Source organism: Stigmatopora nigra, chromosome 22 (genome assembly GCF_051989575.1).
Source record: "Stigmatopora nigra isolate UIUO_SnigA chromosome 22, RoL_Snig_1.1, whole genome shotgun sequence".
Lineage (NCBI taxonomy): Eukaryota > Metazoa > Chordata > Actinopteri > Syngnathiformes > Syngnathidae > Stigmatopora > Stigmatopora nigra.
The window spans coordinates 4,179,936-4,197,788 of NC_135529.1; the positions used below are offsets into that span (position 1 = coordinate 4,179,936).

General features: G+C 42.4%; 3 protein-coding genes across 6 annotated transcripts; 1 reads left to right on the plus strand and 2 right to left on the minus strand.

Annotated features, from left to right (window-relative positions):
• The first annotated feature begins 226 nt into the window (after positions 1–226).
• Positions 227–3,808, plus strand: LOC144215701 (G kinase-anchoring protein 1-like). Of its 4 annotated transcripts, none has more exons than XM_077744789.1 (12): positions 227–370; positions 639–878; positions 1,110–1,277; positions 1,340–1,417; positions 1,578–1,737; positions 1,801–1,829; positions 1,943–2,092; positions 2,398–2,484; positions 2,726–2,789; positions 3,010–3,080; positions 3,305–3,382; positions 3,546–3,808. In XM_077744789.1, exons 2-12 carry the CDS (start codon positions 648–650, stop codon positions 3,585–3,587), a joined length of 1,158 nt encoding a protein of 385 aa, XP_077600915.1. In that variant the 5' UTR covers positions 227–370; positions 639–647; the 3' UTR covers positions 3,588–3,808. The 4 variants fall into 4 exon arrangements, with proteins under 4 accessions (XP_077600915.1, XP_077600917.1, XP_077600918.1 ...); XM_077744791.1 differs by having other exon boundaries at positions 1,578–1,728; XM_077744790.1 differs by having other exon boundaries at positions 236–296.
• A 114-nt stretch (positions 3,809–3,922) lies between these two features.
• LOC144215700 (kinesin-like protein KIF27) lies at positions 3,923–12,567 on the minus strand. Its single transcript, XM_077744788.1, has 16 exons — positions 12,549–12,567; positions 11,963–12,279; positions 10,810–11,004; positions 9,794–10,671; positions 9,203–9,331; positions 8,967–9,125; positions 8,695–8,861; positions 7,995–8,077; positions 7,787–7,918; positions 6,999–7,204; positions 6,733–6,780; positions 6,288–6,470; positions 6,025–6,183; positions 5,744–5,938; positions 5,298–5,496; positions 3,923–5,195 (listed from the first exon to the last, which is right to left on the minus strand). The coding sequence occupies exons 2-16, from the start codon at positions 12,258–12,260 to the stop codon at positions 4,729–4,731; spliced, it is 3,498 nt and encodes a 1,165-aa protein (XP_077600914.1). The 5' UTR covers positions 12,261–12,279; positions 12,549–12,567; the 3' UTR covers positions 3,923–4,728.
• A 433-nt stretch (positions 12,568–13,000) lies between these two features.
• On the minus strand, positions 13,001–17,801 carry LOC144215704 (queuosine 5'-phosphate N-glycosylase/hydrolase-like). Its single transcript, XM_077744793.1, has 8 exons — positions 17,758–17,801; positions 17,253–17,447; positions 16,495–16,641; positions 16,295–16,407; positions 15,025–15,168; positions 13,523–13,718; positions 13,191–13,454; positions 13,001–13,084 (listed from the first exon to the last, which is right to left on the minus strand). Exons 2-7 carry the CDS (start codon positions 17,440–17,442, stop codon positions 13,225–13,227), a joined length of 1,020 nt encoding a protein of 339 aa, XP_077600919.1. The 5' UTR covers positions 17,443–17,447; positions 17,758–17,801; the 3' UTR covers positions 13,001–13,084; positions 13,191–13,224.
• Between the last annotated feature and the right edge of the window lie 52 nt (positions 17,802–17,853).

Below are 17,853 nucleotides of genomic sequence, written 5' to 3' on the forward strand. Positions count from 1 at the left end.
AAAATGAAATTAAATGAATGATAACATTGAATGTCTTCTTGGGAATTGCATAATGGAATACAGTTGATCCAGCATAATTGATTAATTGTAATTAAATTATGAGCTGGAAAAAACAATATGAATCAAAGATAGATGGCGGATAATTTATTTGACTTTAACTTCATTCTTACACATTATTAAAGAATTCCCCACGAGTATGTCGCCAAAAAGCGGATCTTTCCTTTTTGACACTTCTGTCTTCCCGTAAATGCAGGTAGCAGCTAGCAATGCAAAGCTAACCCTTTAGCTCCAAACAGGTGAAAGTGAGACTTGAATAACTTTTACAAACGTTTCCACTCTTCGACATAAATCGCCGAAAGCATAAAAAACAGTGAGCGTCATTTTCCTTCCTCAATGGCCGTGGTGTATCGGTATTTATGTCCTCGAATGAAGGCTTAGGGGGAAAAAGAAGCCGGAATTTAGCTTTTGTTGAAATGGAGATGCTAAGCGTGGCTAGCCACCTTTTATAACATGTCAGCTTTTCCTACTTTAAATCAACATCGATTTGTTTGCATATTTCGTCTCACTGTTGCATTAAGATGGTAGGCGTTAGAACGTTGTCCTTACTCCAGTGACGGTTTTCATGTCATCGTTCTTAGGCTTCCTCAATGGCATCGTCAGCAATTATGGTTCCCACCACCGCCTCGCGTTTTGCCCTGCTTCAGATCGACTCGGACTCCGAATCGGACGTCCCTGGGGCCAGAAAGACGGGAAACAAAGCTGCCGGCTCGGCCAAGCAGCGTCCGGGGAAGACTGCAGGAGGCAAAGCCACTCAGGGGAATGACAAGAAGAAGGAGAAGAGTAAGAAGCAGAAGAAGGAGCAAACTGAAGCCAACGAGGTGGGATAAACGTCTCCTGAGTTAGTTCAATCCACGTGGCAAAGATCAACAATCAGAGTACCCTTTTCCTCCAATCTTAATGATTACTCACCCCAGCATGTGGTGCATGCAACAGACGTATTGTAGTTAGGCTGTGGATGCTCCACATCAAAAACTATGTGGCAAGGAATATGAAAGCTTCCAAGTAGTACTTGAAATTTTATGCATCCCCTACTGTTATTTCCACTTCAGCTTCGCAACCTGGCCTTCAAGAAGCTCCCGCAGAAAAACCACGGACCATCGCCCAACATAACACTTTCTGAAATAGCCGGCGAGATTTTGAGAGCCGCACCGGCGGAACGCATCCCCGCTTCAGAGTCACAGCAAAACTGGCAGCAGTGGAAGCAGAAAGATGAGCAGGTAAGGACCAGACTGCGCTCTCCACATCTCACGTCTAGAACACGTCTTCTCTCTCACCGAAGATGACATCAGAGCTGTACGAGGCGGACTTGGAAAAAGCTTTAATTCTGAGCAAATTGGAGTACGAGCAAAAAAAACAGGCAAGCACACACAATCCATTGCATACTGCCCCAGAACATACGACTAGTGGAGTACCCCATGTGATTTTTACAAGTACAATTATAGCGCAATATAGAAAGTATCATAACAGTGAGTGTACATGGGTATAATTCACAATGGCACTTTTCCCCCTTTCAACAGGGTGGCAGCAGAGAAAACACATCCTCGCCAAAGTCTCGTAAAGATGGAGGCGGCGGCAGCGGCGGCGGCAGCGGCGGCAAGGAAAAGAAGAAGAAGAACCCGCAGGCCAAAGACAAAAAGACTGTCTCGCTGAAGGACTTCCAGGCTGAAGGCAAACCAGGTCCGAATAACAGTTGGAGCATGTTTAAAAAATGTTAAATTTGTGTACCTTTGCTCTTTGTAGAACATACGAAGCGGAAACAGGAGAAAGAGGTCAGTCGCTCACACAGGCCATTTGAAGATATGTGTGCCTCTCGATTGTTAAAGATTTTCGTTCGGATTTCAAAGTGAAGGTGGTAATTGACACAGTGCCCCCCTCCCACCAGGAAGTGGCTAACTCCACCCTGGGATTGGGCCAGGAGGATCGTTTCTTTAACAAGCTAGAGGATGACGTCAACCGAATACTGCAAAGAGAGAAGAGGCGAGAGCAGTACAGCGGTGGAAACGGCGGCAAAACCTCGGCTGAACGCCAGCCCGTGAGTGCGCACGCCAATAGAACTTCAACCAAAGTCCAAAAATCCAGCCATTTGTCCTTAATTATTGTACGATGATGATTCATGCTTGCTGTACTTATTAATCAAGCCAGTTTACATAAAAGCTGGAGAGCGTCATGAAGTATTTGCCGGCCTATAAGACCACATAAAAACACTATCAACACTCACTCAATTGGAATAAACAAGCCAAATAAGAATGAAAATTAAGGTGGAATATTCTTTTTTTCCCCTCCAACTAATTAAAATTCACTCGTATGCCTGCCCCTCCTCTTTTTATGAAATCATAGGACCCCCGTGCCGAGCAGCTTAAGTATGAACTGGAGAAGAAGGACCAGGAGATCCGTGATCTGAAGAAGACCATCACACAGTGGGAGGTGGGCCCCAAAATGTCTCGTATTCTGTGTCATGATTACTGTACGAGCAAGGGTGTCAAACTCAACTATCAGTTTAGGGTACTGACAGGTCACTACTGGTAATTTTTAGATCATTACCTATTGATTTTGAGGGACTTTTTGGGATGCCTTCTGGTTATGCGACAACCTTGTTGAAAGAATAAAATGATTTAAAAATGTATGTACAGTATGAATGAACTGAACATTTTGTTGTGTGTGGCAGGCCAAATACAAAGAGGTGAAAGTCAGGAATGGACAGCTTCTCAAGATGCTTCAGCAAGGGGAGAGTAAGTCCACTACTCCATTTCTGTAATTGTTAGGGTTGCGCTTTGGTGAAGACGATACCCGCTCACTTTGGTAATTGTGTGCGTATGGAATACATTTATATAGTTTCCGCCGAGACAGCCTGAACCGTAACAAAAATGGGATCTGTGTTAAATCTATTATTATTTTTAAAGTTTGGCGGCAATGTTAAAATATTTTGCTTGGGTCTTCTTTTGTGTGTAGTGAAAGACAAAGCTGAAATCTTGGTGCAAGTGGAGGAGCTGCTGCATATCAAAGAGGAGCTTTCGTCACAGGTTGTCACATTATAATGACTTTCTCTTATCGGGACCTGAACATTTTGTCAAAGCACAGTAAGGGGTCATTAAGAAGTCTAAAACATAAAATTAAACCAAACAGAACTTAGGGTTTAAGTGGCTATTTTGGTGTTACAAATCACCTAGTATAGAGGATTTTATTACGAAAGACTGTGGCGCAAAGTTTTGAAGTATACAACTTAATGTTTTCTTTTTCTTTATAGGTGAGCTCACTACATGCTGCTCTGGAACAAGAACGCTCAAAAGTCAAAGGTTTGCAGTCTGAGCAGCCCAAACATCAGGTAACTATGGGTTTGGTTCTTTTTTTGCTCACGTGATTGTTAATCTCTTCACAAATGCATCTTGTTTAAATGTCTAATTTTTAACTGATCAGAACCCTTTTGTGAAGGCTTTGAATGCCACTTCAAAATGCCTGCCTTCAATGCATGTTTTTTTTGTTACCAGGGTAACAAGAGGGGGAAGAAAAATTCCGAGGCAGATCCCTGATGACTCCAATCAAAGTCCCAACTAAAATATGCTAGCAACTAATTTTTTTATGTTGGATTGTCAGCATGTAATGCATGCCTTTACAAAAGCAGAAAATGGTTGTCATTGGTGCCCCCTAAAGGCAGCAAAGTTCAAAATGCCAAAAATGTCTTACAAACTTGGGGTTATCAAATGTTTCTAGTTTGTCCACTGTTAAATAAACTTTTTTCAGTGAAAAAAGGTTCCTTTTGTCATTTAAAATTATTATTGGTGAATTATCGAAATATGTTCAATACCATTACATATAAAACTTTTCTGAATTAGGGAAAAATAACAATTCTATTTGAGATGTTTTTTTTAAATTTATTCAGACTGTACCATCTTCTTAGTAAAGTGGAGATAACAAATGGACAGTATCGTGTAGGACGATTGCATTTAAAAAACGAATCAGTATTGGACAATTTCCTTTAAGTCCAAATGAGTCATATTTTAAACATATTCTTTGGACTTGTCAGGCTGGTAAACAAACCAGGCCAACAAGGAATAAACATTAAATGTACAATTACAACAACAAAAAACTATAAATATAAGACTGCAGTAAAGAATGAAAGAAATTCAGGATTTATCACATTTACGGTAATATATTTGTCACATGAGCATTAAGAACTCAATTTTATTGCTAGTTTTAATATTCTTGGAAGAAATTATATTTCTAATATTCAGGGAAAGAAACAGGCCTTAAATTAAGATAACATTTAAGTGCAATAACAAAACTCACTACATTTTAATACTACTACTAACATTAATATAAAAATTTTCCTCATACGGCAAATTATACCCTAGTGATTTTTTTCAAATAAATTGATATATTAGAGGCTTTTCTGAAGAATATTACAATCAAAAATCAATATTTTTTTTCAAATGATTTACATCCAATTTTTCATTGGTAAAACTACATCCAAATATGTAGTTAGATTTTTTCAACAAAACTAAGAAAAATATTTTTCTCGTCCTAATATTTCACCCCAAATACTCCTGTACACTATTCAAATCAAAAAGATTTTTTTTGGTACAAACTAAAGATTATCTTTTGTCACCAAGTCACTATCCGTAGTGACTCAACAATTAATTAAGCCAATTTTGTCCAGCACTCCCACTGACCTCACACGGCCGCCAAGTCTGGCGTCTCGCTGCCGGTGGACGGATCCAGTGAGTCGTCCGACAGCATCTCGATGCCTGTATCCACCACCGAGTCCTTGGTGGGGCCGACAGGTTCCCTCAACTTCCTTCGCCGTAGCCCGACAGCAGCGCGTGTCCCGTGCGGGGCAGGCGGCCTCCGCTCGCTATAACCGTGGCAGCGGGCCATGGCGCTAATCTGTTGCTCCGTGGGGGGTTTGGCGTTCTCGGCAGACGATGAGGACGACGGGCTCTGCTGGCGCAAGCGTCTTCTGGAGTCTTTGGACCCGTTTAGTTCTGGGGGAGTTTCTTGGGGGCTCTGCTCAGTGCACTGGGACTCCTTGAGCTGCTTCCTCAGTTTACGGCTGTAGTGCTTGTAGAAGATCAACTCTTTCTCCAGATGCTGTAGACGATCCTTGATTGAGTGCTGGGCTTCTCCTGAAGAGTTGTCTTCTAAAAGTGGATGGAAATGTTCGGGTTATTCAATAGAAATGGTCGAATCCTACAAGCAATTTGCTTCCGATCGTGTATGTATGGGTCGTGTGGTATGCTGACGTTTGAGCTTGCTAATGAGAAAGCGGATGTTTTTTTGGTGCTCCTGTTGCTGCTGGGTGAGTCTGCGGTCGGCGTCCATGGCCAAGTGGTGGGCGGTGGCCTCCAACTGCCCGCGCGCCTCGGCCTGCTCGGCGCATTCAATCTCCAGCTCTTGGCAGTATAGACGCAAAGAAGCTTGCGCCTGGCAAAGGTCTACCACCTGTTGCCAAAATAATGCAGCACTATGAGTAAATGTACAAATCAGAGAAATATAAGAATAATTCAGCAGACATTTACTTTTACAAGTAAGGACACTTTGCTTAAAAGATTATGAAGACATAGTTGAAAATGAGGAAAATTGTTTTTGCTCCATCACAATGTTCCTTTAGCGACAGTCAGAGGAATCTGAAATCATGTGTTGACCAGGTATTGCTATCTGGGATAAGGTAAAACAATGACACACTCACTTTACTGAAGTATTTAACGAGCAGCTCCGACACTTGGGCTTGCGGAAGCGCCTTCAGTTTCCCGCGGATGTCAGAGTGGGTGACACTGCTGCCCGATGCTGAACTTTGCATTTTTTCCCGCTTGTCCCGGATGAATCGTTGTTTGAAGAGAAGTTCTGCTTCCAGGACCTCAACAGCTTCGTCCAACTGCTCCTCCTTCAAAACAGAATAGAAAATGGAGCGTAGAAATTAACAAGCCTCCACAATAGTAGCAAAGTTCGGACATTGTGAGCACCACTGACCTCCACAGTCAGCACCGTGCTGTCCTTGAGCTGTGAATCCAGATAGTCTCTCTTCTTCTTAAGCGTTTCTCTCTCCTTCTCCATTTGGGTCGTGGACGCTTGCTTTTCTTCCAGCGCATCCAAATGCAGCGACACACGAATCAGGTTCTGACTCAGAACCTAAGGAAGAATTGGATACAACAGTACCAATGCATTAGAATGTATGGGATAGTGGAGTTTGCAACAAAAGCGGATAAAAAGTTCTACTGCTCAGGTGGAGCTACCTGACTGGAGCGCAGCCTCTCGGCCTCTAATGTGCTCCTGCGCTGAAGGCACGCATCTCTGCGCCAGCGCACTTCCTGGCTCTTGCTCAACTCCTGGTCAAGCTCCTGCTGTGTGACACTCCTACGCAACTCAAGCTCCACGGCTTCATCCAACCAACAAGGCGCAGAAGACAGCAGCCACAACTGAGGAGACATACCAGACAGACAACACCTTAATCGCGTGCATCCCAGTGGAAGAAATCTGGTTAAAGCCCCCTATTTTGAGGATGTAGCGTACCTTAATGTGGGCAGACACTTGATCAACCCTATTACTATTTTAGCCCGTCAAAATTCAAGTATTACACATAGTCTCATGCGCCTGTCTTTGAGTATAACTGACGTCACAATATGGCTGCACTTGTGAGAAACTGCCATTGACAAATAGGCAGCAATGTAAACATTGTACCTTTTCCTTTGTTTCCCGCTTGCTTCTACATTCTGGAACGATCTCCACCTACAAAACAAAAAACATACCATCTTGCTCTTTGATTTATTCGCATTTTGTCCTCCCATTATCATGATGCTGATCTTGTATTATGTCCCGGTAGTACATTATCCACACGCTATTTTTCTAAAGAAGTTTTCTTTTTCTTGTTGTACTCTAATTATGAGATAACATCATTGACTTGGTGGTGTCTTTGCGTGACACAACACTTGGAGTTCTTAACTAACCAGTTCGGACTCTCCGGAGTTGTCGCTGCTCTCTGGGCTGGGCTGCCTGAGGGTCTTCAGCAGCTGAGCCCTATTTAGGTCCATGTGCTGCAGACTTTGACGCAGCGCCAAACGAGCATCACGGGTCTGTTCCGACAGCCACGCCAGAGCGTTGTCGTCTCGTTGATTGCCTGCGCCGTGGCGCACCGCCCCCACCATTTCTTTCTCTGCAGGGTAGAAAAATCTATCTGTTGTACCACATTAGTGTGTCTTGAGAAAATGTCTGGAAGGCTCTAGCAAATTAAGCAGTTTCACCACATTTGGTTTGATAACAATGATTGTTTCCCTACGATTACAAAATTAGTTTTTCTATCCGCCAGATATACAGTAACAGACAGGTTGGTGGAGTCATTTTTTAAAAAAAGGTACACACACACTAGGTCAGGCGTCAAATATATTGTTTTGGTTCTTGCTTATACTCAACAGAGTAGAGCCTATCCAGCTTTTTGTGATGCATGTCACCAAGACAGCATTATTAGATTAGATAACTTTATTCATTCCGTACTCGGGAAATTTCATTGTTACAGTAGCAAGAGGGTGAGAATGCAGGAGGAGGAATATACGTAGGTAATAAATAAGTTAATAAATAAACAAACAAATACATAAATATATAAATAAATTAAGACTGTTGATGAAATATATATATATTTTTCAGATAGAGTTCATGGCTTATTAATTTGTTGAGATTTTTGTATGGTAGTGCGCCATGAGATTGTTTAATGTACTATGAGTGTGAGAGAGGTACACACCTGTCTTCTCCATTTCTTTGACAAGCTCCTCCTTTAGGCTCATATTGGCTGACAGTGTCTGGATCTTCCTCTGAGTCAGACTTTGCCTCAGGTCTTTCACACGACGATGGTCAGCGGATTTTCCATAGGTCCCTAAAAGATTGAAGTAGAAATAAATAGACTTGCATAGGTATGAGGTGAGGTATAAGATCCAAAAGAAATGTGGTACATGTGCCCTGCTGAATTCTTGATGGTGGGTCCAGTGGAAAGGTTTTTTCTTTTAGGGCAGATTTCTTCTGCTTGCTGTTGCAGCTGTAAACAAGAAGGCATTCAACATTGCAACATTAGGCTGTAAACCAGAAGGGATGAGAGTCAAAACTACTTTCAAATGCACTGAATTTCAAGTAAACGACCCATATGAAGTTGAAGTCGCTTTGACGCTAAGGGGGATTAGTAGTATGGCTTCAGGTAAGAAATTCAATTTAGATGGGGTCTGAGCATAGGAAATTTGATTTTAAACAGGAAAATACAATCTTTCCTGTCCACGTGCATTAATGAAAACATTCAACTGTCTTCAATATCCTCTGAGAATTTGACCATAATCAAATCACTGTGTTCCAACTGACAGAGAAAAATATGGTTTAAATTAATCAGGCAGGATGGGCTGTTTTTTGTTGAAAATCAATACTGGACAAAAAAAAATGCAATTTTACACATAAAAATCAAATTGAGTACTCATATCTGGCTGTTATCTTTTTGTTTTGTTTTTATAATTAGACACAAAAAATGGCTGAGGGAACGCCTACTCTTTTTTTCTTTATTCTAGTTGTGACATCACAATCAGAATTGATGATCATTTCTCGCTTTTTAATGGTGTGTCAGCACCAAAAAAATCAAATCATAATATCAAGAAAAAGTTGTCTTCTTACCCAAGTCCGCTTACAAGGTTGCTGCTTTCTTTGTTTTGTAGATCTGATCTCTGCTTGACCAGAGGACAAAAATCCTTGGCCTCCTCCTCACTCTGCAAGCGTTGGTTTCTCATTTTAAAAGTTGCCATCAGCCTCTCCAGCGACTGGCCAGGCAAACCAGGACAAATCTACACAAATGCACGTTTACCACGACATGGGTTAACTTGGCAATGACACTTTAATCGTCTTGTGATGTCCAATTAATGCTGACAATGAAGTTTTATGTCACTCACCTTACTGGTTAGCGTGTGCCCACAACTGGGTCTTATCAAGCTGGCAATGTGCGGTCTGGGGTGAGAGCTGCAAGAAGTGCCAAGTGGTTTACCCCGCATGGCCATGAGGTCACAGCGAAGGCGGTCAATCAGGATCTGCTGGTCCACCAGTCGCTCCGTCTTGACAACATGCAAAGTTTTTATCGCCACACTTTAGCAATGGCTGAAGATGATGGACAAGGAAAGTGGTGTCCCACCTGTTCTTTGTCTTCACAAAAATTTTGCAGGACATTTTGCTTCTCTAAAAGTTCCTGCACTTCATTTTGCACTTGTTTTAGTTTGTCATCTTTTTGTGCCGAGAGTTGAGTCTCCGTGTCCAAAGACTCCTGGGAAAAGTAAGGAGGTCATTTGATGATTGTTGGGTAAATATTATGGACGACGGTTGATGGTCAGGGGAATATTATGTAGCCTTTCAAGCAGCACATTCATTCATTTCTCTTGCATACGCACACTGTTTTACCAACTTAAAGTGTGTAAAAAGTTTGTGTCTATCTGATGACGAAGGGGCTGCAGGGTCTGTTTTCCTTATCTTCCTCCTCTACTGCACCTGATTTCCCATTTTTTATCTGGAATACCTTCAACTTCCTCATTAAAAGAGGAGCTAAGAACATCATTAAAATTTCTTTTGATGCAAATCAATGTTTTCGCAAGTATAACAGGTGTTCAAATAAGCAGCTGTATGTTTTCTGAAGGTGACGCCCATAAAACAAAGTCTCAATTGAATCTTGCCTAGATTGATATGAATACTAATATATTCCTAGTGGTTATATAGAACAATCAGTCATCACCTGACACTTCTTGAGATCCTGTCTGAGCTGTACAATGGTGACCAGATGGGGCGACTCTCCTTTGTCCGACCAGCTGATATCTTTGCTTGGATGGCTGATGGCCTTCACTCTCTCCTGCCACTCGTGGACTCTCCGTATCAACGCGTCATTTTGCGTGTCCGTTCTGCAGGCCTCGGTTAGAAGATCCGCGGCTTGATGCACAAGTGATGAGTAGAGGGCCTCTTCTCTGTGGATCACTTCCTGCTGTAAAATAAAATCACTTCCCGATGGTGTTGGGGGCTCATTGTCATATTTAGGCTGGTCATCAGACGTCAACATAGTGGTTAGAGTCTCATCACAATCAGGTTCCGGTGTTGCCAGTTCGGCATGGTGATAAATACGGCGAGATTTTGACGCAAACTTGAGCACGCTTAAGCTCTCGGCAAAGCTGTGGTGAGAGGGACTCACGCACGCCACCATGAGGGTGCAGGCGTTACCGCCCAGCGAGTCCCGTAGCAGCCGGGTAATCTTTGCGTGGCGGTATGGAATGTAGGAGCTGCGTTGTCTCCCGGGGTGGGCCAAGGCCCGGATGACGTTTCCCAGGGCTAGCAGATCTGTGTTGATGTGCACCGACTCTTCAAAACGGACGCCCGTGTTTCCCGTCTTGCCCACGCGCTCTGAGCCGGCCAGGTCCACAACGCAAAATTTCGAGAGGCGTTCGGGCCTATCGGGCGCTGCGGGTGGGCTCTGTCGGAGCCACAGCGTGAGGACGGTGTGTGAGCGGCTCGAGTGCTCGTTCATTCGGGTGGCTCCCGTTTGGCGCAACGCGTTGCCCATCTCCAAAACATTAAGGAGCTCGTCGCAGGTGGCGACTGACACTTCCTTGGCGCCGACCACCACTGCACACACACAAATGGAGTTCACCTTTTCAGACATCTGTGACCTTGGACTACTTCTAGTTTAAAGATGACATTTCTGGGATGTTTACCACTGAGAAAGTCAATTTGAGGGGGGAAAGTCAAAGGATTTTATCTCACCTGTGTTCCCCCGAAAATCATCTCTGATCTGCAGTTCTTTGTGAGAGGTGTCGAGTTCCAGCAGGTCCCGAAGCTCCTCCTTGTACAGCTCCAAATACGACACCCGCACACCGATGTCCACGCCATTGCATCGCTGCTTGTCCAACAGTGAGAAGATGTCCTTGGCCAAGCATGAAATTATGCCGCCATCTGCATCTAAAGTATGGTGCCATTAGTATATTCACTGGTGTATAGGTTTGCTGGTGTATTTAGTTATTTTGAAGCAAACAAATTTTGAATGTATTTAGACACTATCCCATTGACTTTGATAGACGTCCAATTCATTTGGTGCATTCGTTTGGGCTGGAAGTGAATGGTCATGTTTCGAGAAGGGTATGTTTATGGCATGCAATAGGGAGTGACATTTTGTCATTCGGTCATGCCTAAGAAAACAAACCCCAGGCCCCAGACAGCCAATACATCTAAAGTGGGAGGGCTGGTAACAATAGATCACTGCAAACAATGCTGGTTGTACATTTGTCATTATCATTTTTTTTCTTATTCCTTTCTGCAGTAAAATTACGACCAGGTCCTGAGAATCACATTCACATTAGCATTACATAATTGCTGAGCTTTGTCAGTGGCCTATGAAAAAGATAGATGGTGGAAGGTTACCTCCTTGGAAAGTAGATCTTGAGCCAAAAAGTTTGAACACTCCTGCAGTAAGTCACATGTGGTACCTTTCCACAAATGTGGTATGTTACTAGTGCAATCAGTGGATTGTGATCAGGTGCTTGTCATTTCAGCACAACCCCCATTGGTTAAGGTGTCTGTGGAACAAAAAGCTGCACTTGCAGTGACCCTGCAGGACCGAATTCTAACCTCCTAAGTGACCCAATACACCATCACTGTTTTTTTTTTTATTACATTGGACATTAATTCATTTTCAAATGCATTTAAACTAAATCCTCCCAGTCAAAATGGATTGGACTAAATGAAAATGTATGTACTTTTGACACGTTTGCTTTTACGATTACATTCCACTTGATCACTTTGCTATTTTTGATGAAGATTATGGTGTCTTTGAAGAATTCTAACTTTGAACTCACTTTTTGGGGACTAATGCATACCATTTAACGCAGCATATGTAAAAAGAATATTCTCAATTTCTCACCCATTTTGTTGCCACCGAGCGTGTAGGTTTTCCCAGAGCCAGTCTGGCCGTAGCAGAAGATCGTGGCGTTGGTTCCATCCAAAAGGCAGCTGGTCAGCGGGCGAACGCACGACTCGTACACTTCATCCTGACTGGCGCTCGGCCCGAAAGCATGGTCGAATGAGAAGACCTGGTCGGAGCCGAGGATGACCTGCGGAGCGCCGGGGATCACCCGCAGACATTCCCGGTGGGCGTGCAGGAGCTCCCTGGGCAAGAGGGGCCGCAATCGAACCGCCACCCGGATACGAACCTCGGCCATGACCAAACCCAATGCGATTCTATCGAAAAGGGTTGAACATATTGGATACCGACCCCCAAATGAAGCCCCCTTTCAAAAGATTAAAGTTAGCGAGACGGGACGAAAGTCAAATAAGTGGACTGACAAAAGAAACGCGCGTCACGAACACGTCCTCAGCCGGATTCTGAAATGTTTCGCTCTCATCGTGAAGTTCGTAAATCGAGGACATTTAAATGTATTAAGTTGACTTGATATCAAAAGAATAGTATAACAGAATTAGGGCAAAACGTCTTGCTTATTATTGTTCACCTTTGAGCGTCTGCTGTGGTTGCTCGGTTGCCATGGAAACCATCGCTGGAGTCAAAGAACGTGCGTCAAGTGGAACCTTGACGGGACTTGAAAACATTATAAAAGTAAACAGCGCCTCCATTCGAAACCTCCCAATTTTGCAGCCAATCTTTTTTTCCTGCACAAGTTACACTTTGAATCCAGGTCGGTCCACTTGTGTGGAGTTTGTATGTTCTCCCCGGGCCTGTGTGGGTGTTATCCGGGTACTCCGGTTTCCTCCCAAATTCCAGAGACATACATGGTAGGCTGATTGGACATTCTAAATTGCCCCTAAGCGTGAATCATTGTCGGTCTCTTTGTGCCCTACGGTCGGCTGGCTACCGATTCAGGTCAGCTGGGATAGGCTCCAGCACCCCCCGTGAATCTAATGAGGATAAAGCGGGTCAGAAAATGAAATGAAATGATAGAAAAAGTTACACTTTGACAATTACTGTATTGTGAATTACCATTCATTCATTTTCTCAGCTTCTTATAATCTCGATGATGATTATCTGCACCTAAAGAACAGAAAAAAGAGACAATATGTGATATTTAATGTCACATAAAAATGGCATTTGAACCTAGTGTGTGACTAATGAGAAAATCGACGGATAATGTACATACAGGCACTTGGCTTAGTCTTGGTCTCTTCTTGTTGTCAGTAGTAAACACATCTAGTACGGTGTATGGGGATGTGGGCCATCTCTCTGTAGTGCTTCTTGGCATACGGCCACAGATAGAAGTCGATGAGGACAGAGTTGATGCCACTGCTGTCGCTGCCCCGTTCCCTCGCCAGCTTGTCCAGACGGTCCTTGATGCGCTCCACTGCCCAAATGGAGCAGGCCCTAATCTCAACCTCCCTCTGGTCGCCCGAATCCAACATCTCATCTGAATGTAAACATTGAGTTAGTGGATCTATTTTAATCGCGCTGTGGAGTAGCGAGAGAATAATGTACCATTCTTGAGTGTGAGCATTAGAGATTCCGAGTATCGCAGAGCGCCCAAGTAGACAAGGGCCTGGGGGACTCGGTAGTCAGCGAACATGGTGAGCCAGTCTACATTGATGATGTCTGCCTCGCCTCTGGCTGCTGCAACGGCCCAGTAATCTGCTACAAGGATCTGGGCCCTCTTATACAATGAGATTCGCTTCCCCTAAAACAAAGCAGAAGACATTGTTTTCATGACAAGAGTCATAGTTTGGGTGGGCCTGATGCACAGGTATTCTCAGCTGGGCCTCTTCCCAGGTTATCTTTATAGTTGAGCTGTTCTCAATTGAGTTAACCTGTTGAAATCAAGGTTGTTAGTAGTCAGGTGCAACTAGAATATTACAGAAAACCATTCACACTCACACTCATACCTAAGGGCAATTTAGAGTGTCCAACCAGTCTATCATTCACGTTTTTGGAATGTGGGAGGAAATTGGAGTACCCGGAGAAACCCCACACAGGCCCGGGGAGAACATGCAAACACCAAGCAACAGGACCGACCTGGATTCAAAACCAGGACACCAGAATTGGGAGGCTGATGTGCTACCCGCTCATCCACAAGGCCAACCAGATATAAAAATACTGCATTCATATAGTATAATGTATTTTACCTCCCAGACAATAAATCAGACTAGTCAAACAAATCAAGTCATGACAAAGAGAATAAAAAAGACATTTAAATAAGGATATAAATGTGTTGTTATGCTTAGAATTTTAAGGGGGAATATAGTATGTATGAGCCTTTTTTTCCCCTAAATACAACTGTGACATATAAAATGGCCAGCAGATGGAGCGACATCACAGCATCAGTTCCTACATCAAATCCACCCATCTATTCATTTCAGTGGTATTAGCCTCATTAGGTTTGTGGGAGGAATGGAGGCCAGCCCAGTTTACTTTGGGCGCAAGGTAGCGTTTACCCATACGCACCATCAAACAAGCTACGTACATACAGTATAAACAGCAATTTTACATTATTTTAACTTTTAAAGGCAATTTATTCACAATAAACTATTTTTTAGGTACAATTATTATTCAATATTTCACTGGAAGGGGACAATAGTTTACCTTTAACCTATTTATTGTAGGGGATGTGACACTGCTGACTTTCAGCTTGGGACTGCGAATTGGTAAGTCAAATACTTTGATAGCCTGCTCAACTCTACCAAAACATGGGAATAGAATCTGGGCCTATAAGGCGGGGTCTCCTATGTCTACTTTGGGGTGGGGAGTGTGGATCGATTGCCACTCAATGGCTGTGTGATTGAGAGTGGGTATGGTTATCCGTCTCTGTGTGTGCCCTACGAATGACAGGTACATAGACACAAACTTTTCTAATGTGAAAAATGGAAGAGAGAAACCCCCACCAAATTTACATTTGAGTAGAGGGAGAACATGCAAACTCAAATCCAGAACATCAAAACTATAATAACAAATCTGTGCAGAACTACCATTGCGAGAGGCATTCACACCTGGTATACGGCTTCATCTCGGTAGGAGGGTATTTTCTCTACGATGAGCTCCACCATCTTGCGGGCATCGTTCCCAGCCTGGCTGATGAAGCTCTGGAAGCTTCCACCATGTTGCAACAGCACATGGCCTCCTTCAGTCAGCACCTTATGAAAGCCATATTGACAAAAAATGGGGCAGGTGAATCGTAGTCTACAGTATCATAGCAACTGGTTTCTGGCAATACCGTGGCATTGCTGTTGTGGTGCAAGAAAGGCAATTGTATGATTCTGCAATTGCAATACGCACCCTTAAAACGAGGGTTTTAGTTGCAGACTAGTATTAGCACTGCTTTTGTCTTTGGAAAAACAAGACGTTGAAGTGTGACATCGGGGACAGATAAGCCTCTATTTCGCCAGACAATCAAAGCACTTGAGAGTACGATTTCGCCGATGTCATCCCTGATCCTGCTGCAATGTTATGATACGGCTATGATGAATTAATTTGTTTGCATTAGATTTCATATGATGACATAATAGCTTGGCGACAACATCAGCAGGAGTCATTTGATATGTTGTCATTTATAATGAAAATTAGGCTATTGTATATTGGTTTCCTGATGTTTTTTCTGAGTTTGTTTAGTCACTGATTTACTTGCGCAATATTATATTTAAGAATTTAATCTTCCGTATTGGTATGGTACTTTGTTTCAGCTGTGGTCCATTCATGTTAAAAAAAATGTGAAAAAAAAATTGAAATAAATGCGTCATTAAAGATATATATAGATGCTCAGTTGAATAGTTAGTTGTGTTTGGTCTACATCGAGGACACGGCTTAGAATTTAAAGTAGTGCACTTTTTCTCGAGGATGTTTTTTTTCTGAACAAACCGGAGGTCATCAATTATTATCATTATTTCTATTTTTACAGTGCTCAACAATGGCTTGAATGCTGCAAAAGACCAAACACTGAAAACATACCAATGCAGACATAAAAACAAACTAATGCAACATTAAAATGACGCAGCATAAAAATTCTGCATGCCAAAAATATAAATTACAAAGTGACAAATATTACAAATTTAAAAAACTATGCAAGAGACACTGTTGCAAATATGGAAAACACAAATTCCAAAATAACTGCAAAACACTGAAATCATCACATAGTTTTTGCTGTAATTTGGTCCTTCCATCACTTGTAAGAAATCAAAAAATTGCCAAGGTATCAGGATGATACTAGGTATTTCAGGGTCTCAAAATCAAGTGAATCAGTACAAAAATAATTAGTGTTGGAACCTTATGACGTTCTTGAAGCATGGGCATGGGTGTTTTGTTGTCTGATCGAAGGATGTGCGCCAACTCTTCCATAGACATCTGGGAGAAGAACTTTGGGTCAGTAATGGGCACCCCTGCAAAAGTAAGAAAAATATGATAAAAGGACACTCAAATATAAGTTCTTCCTTGTGTCAAAGGGATCATATAAGCACAGGACTCACCTTCCTCCATGGATCTGGTGATGGCAGCGCACAAAGTCATGTAGCCAGTGTGTGTGATCCCACGAAATGTCACCTCACACTGGCTTGTTTCCTCATCAGGCCAAAAGGAAAAGTTCATGGTGTCTACCACAAACACCCAATTGAAGGCCTGCAGGAGTTATATAGTTATATATAATGTCTATTTTATTTGGGTTTTTTAGTTCACGTTGTCCTTAAAAACGGGTTTAAACACAACCTAGTAAACATTATGCATGGTGACGATTCCTAAAAAAAATTATTGAATTTAAAAGAAACATTGTCAGATTTCTTGGAAGAAAAGACTACATATAACTAGTATTTTTTTCTCTAGAATATGAATATTAAGAATGATAAGAATCAAAATATTAGTCATTTCCCTTTTTTTAATTCCAGTTAATCTGCTAATGTTGACCACAATTCAGCTTTAAGGACCGAGCTGGGATCAAACCCTCGACCCCAGGAACTGCAAGTCCAATGTGCTACCCTCCAGGTCACAAGGTTGCTCACCATTTTAATATTATGATCTTAACAAACTTGCCACAGCTGAAATTTCTTTTCAATACTTGAAGAGGAAAAAAAGACACCTATAAAATATGGGCCTGATTTATTTGGGTCATCGAGTTTGGCAGTACTTTGGCAGGGAAGTATTTCAGAAGCCGATCCTGCACATTGTAGAAAAAGGTTAAGAACTGACGAGTGTACATTTTTGTATTGGGTCTAAGAAATATGATGATGACTCCCCTGGTCCGAGGTGGGCGAAGGGGCCAGCGGATTGGCCTTTTTCCAGCCACTGGCACTCAACTCATCTTTGCCTCGGAGATTGAAGAGCATCTCAGCCACCTTGTGCACACCTTCTTCCTCAACAAACACATCCTGACTCTTCTCTGCAACAAACTGGCCAGACTCTCGGGGGAACAAGGGCTGCTCCATTCAAGCTGAAAAAGTGATGATGCAGTTTTCTGATTTGTTTCAGGAAGAGGCAGTAAATCAACCTACTTGCCACATTCATTAGAATGTAGATGTGATTGCTAGTATTTACCTTACTTCACTACATCATTGGGAGTTAAGCACCTAATCTAATCTAAATATACAAATATAATTTGATAATATAAAAATGATATGATTGCGTTTTTCTTGCAAATGCATGCTTACTAAAGGTCTGAGCATCACAATGCTAACACGCTTATTCGTGCTTGTATTAAGGGAAAGTATCTAATTAGTTTATCATTAAAAGCAAATCCTTACCAAACAAAGTGACTGTCACGTTCTCGTGTCCAAATTTCATTTCCTGTTTTCACAGTTTTAGGCCAATCAAAGGCTCTATTTTAAACGCTTAGCCAA